The sequence below is a fragment of the Limulus polyphemus genome, unplaced genomic scaffold (assembly GCF_000517525.1).
Source record: "Limulus polyphemus unplaced genomic scaffold, Limulus_polyphemus-2.1.2 Scaffold178, whole genome shotgun sequence".
NCBI classification, from domain to species: Eukaryota; Metazoa; Arthropoda; class Merostomata; order Xiphosura; family Limulidae; genus Limulus; species Limulus polyphemus.
The window spans coordinates 899346-913187 of record NW_013665788.1 but is presented as its reverse complement, the minus strand read 5'-3'; the positions used below and the strand labels follow the sequence as shown (position 1 = coordinate 913187).

General features: G+C 32.9%; 1 protein-coding gene across 1 annotated transcript; it reads right to left on the bottom strand.

The window, feature by feature from the left end:
* Nucleotides 1–8221: 8221 nt before the first annotated feature.
* On the bottom strand, nucleotides 8222–10497 carry LOC111084939 (shematrin-like protein 2). Its single transcript, XM_022381611.1, has 2 exons — nucleotides 10468–10497; nucleotides 8222–8647 (listed from the first exon to the last, which is right to left on the bottom strand). Exons 1-2 carry the CDS (start codon nucleotides 10495–10497, stop codon nucleotides 8222–8224), a joined length of 456 nt encoding a protein of 151 aa, XP_022237319.1.
* Nucleotides 10498–13842: the final 3345 nt, after the last annotated feature.

Below are 13842 nucleotides of genomic sequence, written 5' to 3'. Positions count from 1 at the left end.
TCTACGTGGTCTTTCAAATTGTAATTTTTCTAGTTCTGCTCACAATTACAGCTTTCTTAAGTCGAATAAATTAACGTCAATCACAGTAAATACGATATATAAACTCATATATATATATATATATATACGATATATAAACTCATTAACATTATGGTACATTTCTGGAAACATACCACTCAACCAAGTTTACAGTCACTTTTGATTGGTGAGAGTTACTTAATGTTGCCTGATAGGATGAAAAATTTGAATAGTTATGTCTGAATGTAGAAAACTTCATTTCTTTTTTAACGTCTACATGCTCATCGGTAAGTCTGAATGCTTATAACGCTAAAAACCGGGTTTCGATATCCGTGGTGGGCACAACAGAGATAATCCATTTTGTAACTTTGTGTTAAACAGCAAACAAACAATTACTGGAATGTAATTGTTTAACAATTACAATTACAAATAAAAAAACAATTACAATTGTTTAACAAATTAAACAATGTGTTACACCATTTCATTGTTTAAGCTCTATTAATAAACGAAAGTACGTGTTTAAACTTGTTGGATTATTGCTGCATGTTTCCTCTGAACGTTAATCTAATAATTAAGATATATTCTATGAAGCTTGACGAGTTTTTACCATCAGATGGACAATAGGGATCTCTCACTAGCAAATTTGTAATTAATTGTGTTTTAAGCAAGCTATAATAAAATGTTTTATCTGTGGAAATCGCTATAAAGAGTTTCGTAGAGTGTTTGATAAGTAAGTAAAGAAAATTAGATAGATTTTTAGTATACAAGTCTTCTTCGTTCAATGTAGTGTTGAATTAAGCAACCTAACTCAGTTCAAGTCTATGAAAACTAAAAGTTTGCTTAATAAATCTGTAGATACATACAATCAAACGAAACCTAAATACATATTGACAAGTAGGATTTTTTTTTTGTCCAACATGATGTCTCAATAATTAATGGTTAATTGTGGAAGCTTGTAATAATAGGTATGCAGTAAATAATAAAATATATAACAAATAACTATAATACAAAATAGAAACATAGAATATAATATAATAGAATATAATTAGATTTGTGAACATTCCCTGACTCAAAAACTCAGACGCTTTGACTTTTGCTTCAGCTCGTTCTCCTTCCACTCTCACAATTATGTTTTCACATTTGTTGGATATTTTGTGACTTCTCAACCCCCAACTCCCTTCATTTAGACGAAACATCTCATTTATATTTTGTTGGGTATGCTAGCACATTGGCTTCCAATAACTGGAGGAAAGCTTTACGTTTTAGAATTGTGATTGTTCTGTCATTGTTTACAGTGCGTGGCAGACGTGTACGCAGAGGAAGTACTACTTACTATGTTACCTCCTTGGTAAAAGAGCAGTAAACGTGCTTTTACCAGAACCCGTTGGAGTATGCATTATTGACTGAATAGTTAATATATGCATAATTTACCCGAATTATTAAATAAGCTATATAATTACTGTTAATATATTTAAATATATTTACATTTAAAGGATCAGGATTAAGGGGAGTTGATCAGTTAGTATTACATAATGAATTAGGGATGTCACGTACGACCCGTGTTACAAAGTGTAATATGGGGTTGGGAGGGATTGTTTGTTTATTTGAAGTTAAGCACAAAGCTGCACAATGGGATATCTGTGCTCTGCTCACCACGGTTATCGAAACCCCCCGTACCGCTGTGCCACCCAGGGGGGGGGGTATTTGTATGGGATCAAAAATAAAGAAAAATTGCGTTACGTAATATTTGAATGACTCCATGGTGCATTCGTTCGTGTTGTTTACTCAAGTGTAAGTCTAATCAAGGCCAACAAATTCTAACTCTAGATTTGGTTATAGAAATCTACATATTTCTAATCAAATCAAATTAATTGTGAAAATTGGCCACCAGTAGATTTCGGAATGTTTCACGCGAATCTCCCACTCGATAAAGAGTTTGAGCAATCAAGTTACATATTTACATGGATGCGTTAATTTGCAATATTTATACAGCAGCGCTTTCTAGTGCCAATTTTGTAGCTAACAAGTAATGCGTTCTCGTTACTTGGGTAATTTAGAGTCGAAAGTTGAAAACGGTAGTTACTATACGTGTTTCGAATTATAATCTCTGTTAATGACTCATGCATATAAGCCTCAACCAGAATGTTCTACTGAATGATTTATGGACAATTTACCCAATTAAAAGCAATGGGAAGTGTCGATATGACAAACACACATGTGAGCTTCTGGAATATAATATAGGCTGACACTGAGAGGAACTTAAAATCAGATCAATAATGATATTATAATTTATAATGGAAGTAGAATAAATTAATAATTTTTAATGAGATGAGAATGATACGATGGGTAGACATATTAACAGTTTTTGTACACAGACCTAGAAGACGCGATATTGATCATACTTTGTTTTGTGTTGAAATTATTTCAGCTATTGGTAAATTACAAACATGTTTGACGAGAGAACACGACTATTTCTAAAAGCGTCTGAAGAACTTCAGCTTCTCTCGGGCCTCTGAAAAAGAAATCCTACATAAAGACGTTTCGCTTCTTCAGCGAAAATGTCTCACTTGTTAAAAGAGAAAGTTTTTTTTTTTTTTATAGAACAAAGCCACATTCCTCCGTGGGGAAATCTAAACCCGGATTTTAGCGTTGTAAATCAGCAAACGTATCGCTGTCCCATCGGAGGACAAAAATGAAAGATAATAGAATATTTGTTGGCTTTTAGAATGGTTAAACAGAAGTATAGAGCGTTCAATAATTTAAACGGAAATCTTTCATAAATATGTATGGTAGATTTGTGTACTAATTTATATTATGGTTAAGTTTTTATATGCTCATTTATACGCAATGGTTATTTTAATTTAAGTACTCAATAAATGTTAGTTTTAGATTCTTACTAGTTTCACCAATATATGTATAAATTTACTATTTTCACAGTTAATTTGATAAACCTATTTGTGTTGACTTAATTATTGTTGTGTTTTTCAGTGAGCTTGTTTCATATTTTATAAGTTGTTTTACTTTGTTTTTTATGTTAGATAATGAGAAACTTAAAAATAATTGTCATCGATCCACAGAGACGGAAACATAGAACGTTGCGGTTCATATACGGGCAACGTCTAGAAAATAATGTGACTACCGTACCGACAATGTCACTGGAATAGACCGAATGTTTTTAAACAATAAAACAATCTCAGGTACGACATATTTCAACTGGCCAGTAAGACAACACCCACATGTAACTTCAGCTGTATGTCCAGAAATTGGCATCATCAACACGTACCTCTAAATACGGATCAATGAGGTAGGAAGAATCCAGGATTGAACTTAGAAAAAGGGAAGCCAAGATTACTGGAAGGAAATCAGATTTTGTAAAAAGTAAATATTTCATTTAAATTTATTTGAAGTTAATGCTAATGTGAACGAAAAGAAACAAAAACTGAAGAATTATGGGCCTTTTGTTGCAAAATGATGTTATAAACATAGAATACAAGTTTAGAATAGTGGCATCAGCAGTCATCCAAAACATGGAAAATAATGGTGGTATTACATAGAACAGGTGTTATAAACATAGAATACAAGTTTAGAATATTGGCATCAGCAGTCATCCAAAACATGGAAAATAATGGTGGTATTACATAGAATAGGTGTTATAAACATAGAATACAAGTTTAGAATATTGGCGTCAGCAGTCATTCAAAACATGGAAAATAATGGTGGTATTACTTTTCACAGAGGAAGATGTAAAAGCTGTAGGATGTAAAATATTTGAAGACTTCAAGCTCGCAATAATTTGGACTGTACTGTAGGGTTTAGAACATTAAGTAACATAATATACCTATTTAAAATGTCTAACAATTAATTTTCTTTATAAGTTCAAGTCATATCACAGGAACTCAAGTTTTAACAAAGAAGTAATTCCAGAGGTCTTTAAGATGAAGGTTGTAGATACAGAGACGTCAATAGTAATAGTAAAGTACCTGCCTTAATAACAGAAAAACGTTTGTAAACTTCAACAGCAACTAGTAAAAAATCTATCATAATTATAACAATAATATATCATCAGCAACTATAGAGCATATGTCTTGTTATTTTACATGTAGAGAACTATATTTAATGACGTAAATTTCATCAGAGAGCAATTATGCTGGAGCACATAAGCATAAAATGTCATGTTATTAACAGTTCATCTGTTGTTTACAAAAGTTTTACCTCTGTTATAATGGGTTCACTTTTTATGACGTGTGAAATTATTTGTTTGTTGAAGATTCCTGAAGTGACCGAAGAAAGTGTGAAGGCTTGTATGGATCTCTTCTAAGCCAAGGCTGCGAGATAGGCGGTAGATATATGTATGAAGGACAGTTTTTGAAGTATGCATGCTACTGCTATGATAACAAGGAACTGTATATAACTGGTTATGCTCGTGCAGACATGACAAATTATGCAATTACACCGTTGAAATTCACCTTGACAGTCATTGAATCATTCAAGGAAGCCAGTGTGAGTGTGCTGTTGGCGTGGGGCCAGAGGCTCATTGCAAACATCTGGGAGTATTACTGTTTGCTCTCAACAAGATAGAATATGGAATATAAAGTAGAGAAACTTGCATACAAGCGTTATAGATTTTCCAAAACCTAAGGAAACATTTTGGGTCTCAAGTGAAGATTGATAATTTCGTATTAAGAAAAGGAAATTGTTGTTTTATCCATTATCAGTTAGATACAGGGATAGACCAGAATACTTTAAGTTCTACACCACTCAATATGCTTGCTATGGTGTGGGATCATGATTGTGTACAAGAAACTGGAGAAAACTTTTTAAGAAATATCAATGTGACCCACATTACACATGAAACATGAAGAGATAAACTGAGGAAAACACCAGAAAACAAAGATCAAGCAAGCGATGGCATAAAGAGAGCACAAACCGGCGCTATTTCTTCAAATTTGAGCCGCATTTCTTTGACTACTGAGCGAATTTGACCAAGAGAAATTGGTTAGAAGATACCTAACTCTACAAGATTTTGTGTATGTTCCCACAAATGATGGAAAATTGTATGAAAGTAAGGACATAATGGAATATGAAAAAAGAACTGGTAACTCTGTTATGAAGCCAGGAATACAAGTGAGACCTGACAAACCATACCTAGCATGTTCTCTCGCTGGACTCAAGGGAAATGTACTCGGCAGTGTTCCAGTTATTATATAATTATGATATACTTGCTGTGAAAACATTACATGAATACTGTTATCAGGTAATATGGAGTTTGCTTTACGTTGAACGCCTGTGGTGTGATTTAATAAGATGAGCATGTATTAAGAACAACAGATATAAAGCTTATTGAAGTCGTAGCGAGAACACTATAAAAGTTCAATTGAAAACTTCATACTTGCCCTGCTAGCCAAAACCTTCGACAGGTTTACAGGTGAAATTTGATGATAAAAATTGATGTGGGACATGTATCATTATTGGATGTAAATTCGTTGTGCTTTCTGATGCTTTGAAATATGTATCTGGCGTCTTGATAAACTGTTGTATGTCGTTGTCTATCTCACCAAGAAATATTATATGTACATGTGCTGACAGTGTTCTTTCATGCTAAACATATTTCTTAAATGAATAGCTAGAAGTTCTGTGCATTGTTATTCTTTTCCTTTTTAAAACCCGTTCAAAGTCATGAGACTGAAAAAAATATTGTACGAGAAAATATTACACTTTGTGATACTTTTAAACAGACATATGTGTTTATAAAGTAATAAATGTGATGTGTTCAGAAATTATTAAAAACCTTTAATTAAGTACATAAATACCTTTTAAAGAATTGAATGCCCCCAGTGGCACAGTGGTATGTATACGGACTTACAACGCTGGAAACCGGGTTTCGATACCCATGGTGGGCAGAGCACAGATAGCCTATTGTGTAGCTTTGTGCATAACTACAAACAAACAAGTTGGACAAATCTTTTGATACATTAATTCTTTTTATCGATATGCTGATTGACAATAAATATTTCATTTCGTTGTGAGTTTTATGTATTTTATTGTTGAATGTGTTGTGGAATCGTGTGACAGTTAAACTTAGGAAGTTTATTGTTGCTTGTTTTTCCTCTTCTGTTCAAAATTTTATGGTAGGGCGGATGAAATTAATATGTTTAACGATGTTGTTTTACTCAACTCCGTTATTAAAACTAAATAATACATCAGCAACGTATATCCACCGAATCATGGTGAGTAATAAGACTGTTTAAGGAATCATGAATCGAATTTTCTAGAAACATTGGTTTTGTTTAGTTGGCGGATTTGGCACAAAGTTACTAGCGAATTATCTGTCCCTAAGTTAGACATGATAGACCCAAAGTTAATCTTAATCGAATAATGAGATTGATTCTCCCGTTATAACACCCAGATGACTGAAAAAGCGATTATGTTCAGTTACAAGATTCGAACCCACGGTCCACAAATTGCCAGTCAAACGCCCTCACTACCACGCCATCTCAGACCATGGAACTGACGAAATTACTTTGAAACTACATAGATGATTTGGTGCCTTCATATGAATCTCTCACTATTGTTCCTGATTTGTTTATCAAATCTGACAACAGCCAAGAGAGATCTTTATCCAAGTTATAATTCGGTGATTTGTATGTAGAGATAATCGGTTTGATGTTTATCGGGTTTTCGTGTATTTTTAAACTGTTATAACATCCGTGCTTTTGAATGATATTATCTTTTCTTTACGTATTTTATTTGTCTTTGAGCATTTTTTGAAAGGAAATCATTACATCTTGTAATCACGTGTTTTGTTTAGGTGTTTGGTAAATTTTGTAAAATTTTCTTCATCATTTAGAGTATCAAAGATAATTATGTTGTAACCTATTTTGTTCTATCTATTATTACAGTTGTTTCGCCTTCACTTAATTTTCATATTAAGATATCTGTATGTTACTTTAATTCTTTCAGTGCAGAGATCTCTTGTTTTGTTGGGTTACTTTTAACTTTTTTATTGTTTGAGAGAATATAGTTTGTTTCTTTTCAAAAATATTCTTAAAATAATTTTAAAGGTTGTGAATCTGTATATGATAGAGAAAATGACACTAGAAGTCTTAACGACGCTTGTAATGATATTAGAAGTCATAATGACGTTTTTAATGACACTAGAAGTCTTAACGACGTTTGTAATGATATTAGAAGTCTTAATGACGTTTTAAATGACACTAGAAGTCTTAACGACGCTTGTAATGATATTAGAAGTCATAATGACGTTTTTAATGACACTAGAAGTCTTAACGACGTTTGTAATGATATTAGAAGTCTTAACGACGCTTGTAATGATATTAGAAGTCTTAATGACGTTTGTAATGATATTAGAAGTCTTAATGACGTTTGTAATGACACCAGAAGTCTTAACGACGTTTGTGATGATATTAGAATTTTTAACAATATTAGTGATGACATTAGTTTTCTTGAAGTTTGTAACCACAAAGTATTCTCTTGAGGAAAGTTTTATTTTTAATAGCCTGCTTAAGTTGAGCAAATTTTGTCTCATGACTTACTTGTATTTAACAGTTCCATGTCGTCTATAGGTGTGCATCACACTATATCTACCATATTTTTAATGAAGACTAAATAAATTAAATTCGAATGTCTGAAGAACAGATAAAATTCAACCAGGGAAGAGTATGTTTCCGAATAATTCTTTGCCAAAGCTTATATTATTTAATAAAAAGGATATTGTTCTTGTGAATTTTCCTGTGTTCTTTAAAGTTAACATTAAACGTTCATCAAAAAGAGTTTTTTATTATTTTATTAATTACATAACACTGATCTGTTATTTACAGTCACAAATAATTTTCAAATAAGACAGTTGAGAAAACATTTTTTCAGCCACTTCTGGTCCTGCTATTCTGTCCGTTACAATAACCTTCGTCAGAAGCTCGGGTAATCTGAAACAATAATAAAAATATCGACAAATTCGACGAATAAGTAAAATTCTATAATGCTCATATAATAAAATAACAAAGCTATACTTGCATTTAGTTTCATTTTATTAATTTACGTATAGAAGAATGTAGTCATTCTTACTAAAACATAATAATTCATTTTAATGATGTTTAAGATTTTCTACAAAGACAAGTCTATGAAAGCTGTGTTAGACGGTTTGTGTGCATGTTTCTTTATATACAAGAAAATATTCTTACAATGCTTAGTGCAGTAGTGCTTTTCCCAATCCCAGTCCTCCCAGACCATAGCCGTATCCCAGTCCGCTGAGACCATAGCCATATCCGACGCCTCCCACACCATAGCCGATTCCGATACCTCCCAATCCTAGTCCATAACCACCAACACCTCCCAGTCCTAGTCCATAGCCACCAACACCAAGACCCAAACCTACACCACCGTGGTTAATACGGGTAACGGAGGCAGCAGCTCGTCCTACGGGAATGCCTCGTGCAGCCAAACCCTGAGCAGCAGCAACAGCACCAGTTGCGTCAAAAGCGGCGATAGGAGCAACAGCAGCGCGAGCAACAGCAACAGGAGCAACAGCAGCAGGAGCAAAAGCAGCTCGACCAACAAGACCAGCGCCTAGCAGACCAGCATGGGTGTAGGCCAGGAGACCGAGAAAAACGATCTATACATAAAAGAATAAGAATCCTAAAATGTTATACTCACATTCATGTTATTTAGATAAATAATATAAAAAAATTAATTATTCATGTTTAGTTTGATTGACACTTGAGTTGAAGAAGGAAAACTGAAGTTGCAAAGAATTGTTTGAATGACTTCTTAAAAAAAACTTTAAATTTTAGCTTTCACGTCTCAACATCTTTTAACTAAATAGCTTAGAGTAATAATAAAGTAACACTTACAAGGAATTTCATGATTTCTACTGTTGTCTCCAGATCGCAGAGAAACTGTACTGTTTGCTAATTTTTCAGTCCTTTTATAGCGTCTTGTGACTGTAGAGAAACTTGTTTAGTTAGATGCCCTTCTTTTCCATAGTTCACCATTTGTATTGAAGGTGATCGACTTTTTTCGCTCCCTCATCTCGTACAGGTTGCTGTGAAAAACTGTCTCTTAACTTTCAATAACCTTTCGCTTACTAACATGAAGGTGAAATAGCAATGAATTGAACAAGCTTATGATTTTGTGTTTCATCAGACTACTAGAAAAATAGGTCACCTTTATTATCGGTTGTGTGTTGACTTAGTCTGTGGAACTGAAAGTTTTAGATCAAGGATGAATATCTATCTACCCAAGTATATACGTATATATATATGTATTTGTTTCTTAATACATGTGTAATAAAAATTAAACTAATTTTCTTCGATTGTGTCTTAAAATTGAACAGACAGAAAATAGCAGAAGCTATGATATTCTAAAACCTCGTTAGACAAATACTTAGAATTTTCTCTATGTTAATAATATTATATATTGTTAATTTATCTCTAAAGATAAAAAATCTTCATTAGAATTTTGATCATTTCCGAATCTTAAAAAAAATCAATCTAACGCCCCTATGAGAACTACTTGTAAATTTGTACGATAAATTTGAATCACATGAACACTGTTGAACTGTAATCAAGTAAAACCTGATGATGTTCTACTCACATTGGGCCGAAATGTTAATTAACTGTTAGAACATGTTCCTACTATAGAGCTAGTTATTATTCTACATTGATTCACCCAGCGGAATCCTCACGTTATAATAAATTTTATTTTTGAATCTGCTAATTGTATATTTTCAATTCCTGTACCTATCCTAAGCATACATTTAATATTCTTTTAAATTTGGTATTTCATATAATAATTTAAAGAATATTCAAATGTTATAATAAAACAGGTATTAGCTGACCAATCTATTACCAAACAATAGTAGTTAACAAGTATTGGGGATAGATATAATAAAATTCACCGAAGCATTTTATAAATTTGAATAATTTCAGTTTTTTTGTTATGGCTGGTTTTTTAATGATGTAAAACTTCGAGAACTGGTATTTGTATACAAAGAAAAACAGGAAAAAAAGAGAAATATAAGAATAGATAAATAGATAATGTCATTGATTGTGACGTCGTGATATAAGTTAAGATACAACAATTAAAAACAGCTCTGGCTTCACTGAATAAAAAAGAAACAAACATAGCTTAAGTTAGAAAATTGCTTATAGCTTATTGTACTTCACGCCATCATCACATACGGCAAATGTTCATTGCAATTGATTCTGTCAGGACTAACAAATCAAACAAGCATCTGTTTGGTAGCTTGTATTACCCATTCTGCCAAATCAACAGACTAGGTATGATAAAACGAAGTATCATCTTCACATCACATAGTGCTTTTTCCAAGTCAGATCTTTATCAACACATCAGCAATGGCCGAGCTGATATATCGACCATGACCCACTCGATGAAGTAGTTGATAATAATGATTATGTAATGATGGCCTCTTACAGTCTTTGTGAGTGGATCAGCAATAATCATGGTTATCATTTGCTAAAAGAGGCCCAATAATCCTCTGTTGGGATTTAACCTGCCTCAGTTGGTTCTTTCTCTAGGTGGCATATTGAATAGTAACACAAAGGCTAAAGAACCTTGCCACAGAGATCTGGGAACAACTAAAAGAAGCCCAGTCACAGAGTTACGACTCAGTAATTTGTAGCAATGATACACCACACCTTCCTGCACCTTTAATTGAGTATATTTATGCCACAGGTTATGTGAGTCTGTGCTATGCTCCCCTTGTTAAACACAGCATTCATTCATCAGTGGACTCGCTTACTTCATGGCTTGCTTGTGTTATGAAAAAACCCAACAATTATGGTTTCCACTCGCACACAGTGTGCAGGATCAAGACATTTCATGAGTGGACAAGATTTCAAGGTGTGGTAAAATAGTCTTCTAGTGTTGGAGTGCTACAGGCTCGAGTGATCCAAAGTCGTATTCTTTCAAAACTATTATCCAATATGCTATCATTCCTTCTGGATCTTAAAGTTCTTTAGTCACTTTAACAATTCATGGCCTACCTTGACGGTTAATGTCCTACCATACACGTAGTTAGTGTAGTGTTTTATAAAGATTACAACTGCAAGCAGTTCTTTCTTCATTTTACAGTGTCTATATTTGGGAGAAATGACTGTATGATTAGTGTATGCGAGTACACATTCTACTCAATCCTGTAACTGTGATACCACTGCTCTGATTCTGTTGTTGCTGGCATGGTGTCTAACAGGGACTTGCTGTCTTGTCATGGATGAGCTAGCACTTGAGCATCCCTTAAATTAATATATGGATAAACAAGTGCTCTATACTAGTTGTGGAAAGGTATAATTAATAACTGTTGAAGCTATGACATATTTACGTAAAGATAACTATTTCTCTTATATAATCAACGATATTTAGTATGTATGTGTGTGTGTAAGGAATATCATGATCCTGTAAAACCTCTTGTAAGTTAAGACATAAAGTAACTCTCGTGCCACTCCTTATCTGTGTTATCACTTTTAAAACTTTTTATTAAGAAGTAGAAACATTAACATGTTAAATAACAAAAATTTAAAAATATTTTAGAAATACAGGTTTAAGCAGAAAAACGACAGAACTAAAAAAGCACATTTTGGGCTGAATTTAATTAATTTTCAAATACTGTTCTTGTGGATTTTTGACAAGATTGACTTTATCGTCCATTATTTCGTACTTTTTCGCGTTTTGGCATCTTATATAAATTTGGCATTCACTGTTGGTGCATCTTGAAATGCCCCCCCACCCCCCCAGTGGCAGAGCGATATGTCTGCGGACTTAGAACGCTAGAAACCAGTTTTCAATACTCGTGGTTGGCAGAGCACGGATAGCCCATTGTGTAGCTTTGTGCGTAATTACAAACAAACAAACAAATTTTCTCCAATGCATTTTCTACAGATACATAAAAATCTGTGACAGATTTTAGAACATAACATCGACGTTAAGAATACATAGAGTTCACACTTGATAAATTTATTTGAAGTAACATTGTTTGAATTATATTAAATTCATTTTCGTAAAAACAAAATTGCCCTTGATATAAAAATAATCGCGACAAACCACTTGTGAAAACCAGTGTATTATTTGGTGTTGGTGTTTTAAAACGTATTGGTTTATGTGAACCCCTATATCAGAGACATGTTATTGCATACTATGGGTTGTAAATAAGTTGATTAAAAACAAATTATTAAAATTCCGTCCCGTTGTTATCTAGTTTAAGGCTAATAGAAGAAATGGAAACATGCAACGTACGTTAGCGCACGAAGCAGAACAATATGTCCTGTAAGAGGGTATACTCTATTCTTTCCCTACTATTCCGTTTAATTACAGTACATTTTACGATTTTAACATACACACACATACATATATATATATATACTTTTTATTGTGAAGAATAATTTACGTTGTTATCTAAGTATATGGATGTATGACTAAATAAATCTTCTAAAATGGTCGATCTAGTGAGATGTTACTGGGATTGCGACCGAAAATATTGCTAAAAGCTGAAGAAACAGTGTATACTAATCATTATAAGTATGAACGTAAGAACGACATACTTAATAGTCAGTTTTATTAATTTGTTGATGTTTAGTTCTGATCTACATTGGTAGTTTTATTTGAATAGAAATTAATATTAATTATAATTATATTAAACTTCGTGTTATACATTTTATAACTAGCTCCGAAAATTTAAGGGAGAATCCAAAAATGTTTTTATATTGTTTTTATTGCAACGTTATTTCGGTATAGCAATATATGTATATCTTGTTTATTCGTTTAGTTGGAAATAATTTCTAAAATTTCTCACTCTGTAACACGTGTTTTATTACGGAAATGTTATGTACATTACCGTATTTAAATAGCATTCTACTTTGTCTAAGACATGTTATAAAAAAAGTGGATTTCAATCAACAAACGTAACTGTGTAGGTTTGTTTTATATTTTTGTTTGTCAGTTTTTTCGTACAAAACTGCAAAAGAACTATGTGCGTATTATTTAACGCCCAGCCACTGTTTTTAAATTATATGGCGAAAAAAAAGTTAATTGTGATTAAAAGTTCACGTGCAATAGAAAAATATCAGGTACTTTACAGTTCATAGTGAATTTTGATGGCAGTTTTGATTGTGAGTTATTCTTGTAACTATATTATAACGCTGCTTAATAGCTTTGGAAAGATTGTTGTATATTCAGCAGAAAACTACAAGATATGCTATCTACGATCTTCCACTGACGGGAATCGATCTTAGAGTTGAAAGTCCGTAAAATCCGGTGGGTTCGATGCACTACTAAAAGTAACGATATAAAGTGAAATACTTTTTCATATTGAAATATAATTATATCTCGATATATCGACATCCTCCTTACAGTAATTTCTATGTCTGCTTTTCTTTTAAGAGAGACATCTTGTACAAGAGACACTCAAAAACTTCGTTCTTTTCGCCCTTGAGAAGAATTAAAATTACTTTAATTTTCTCACAAGTCATTTAATAAGTCAGAAATTCAATTTTATCTCAAAGTGTAAAATGAAGAACAAATCATCTGGTGACAATTTATTTGTTAGTATTTAAGCATAAAGCTACACAATGGGTTATTTGTGCTGTGCCCACCACGGGTATCAAAACCCGGCTTCTAGCGTTGTAAGTCTGCAGACATTACGTTGTGCCTCTGGGAGGCTGGCGAAAGAATGAAAGTATATAAAAACGTTTGCTTCCCTTTTTTTACGGTATTATGTAAAGTTTACATTAAAAAACACACAAGAGGGCTTAGTTTGACTGTTTTATTGATAACACAACTTTGATAGGAAATGTA

Excerpts from the sequence above, each read along its gene's own strand:
- LOC111084939 (XM_022381611.1), bottom strand. The coding sequence starts at position 10,497 with ATGATTATTGCTGATCCACTCACAAAGACT. Across the intron at positions 8,648-10,467 it reads CTGATCCACTCACAAAGACT|ATCGTTTTTCTCGGTCTCCT; the intron begins GTAAGAGGCCAT and ends TTTTATGTATAG.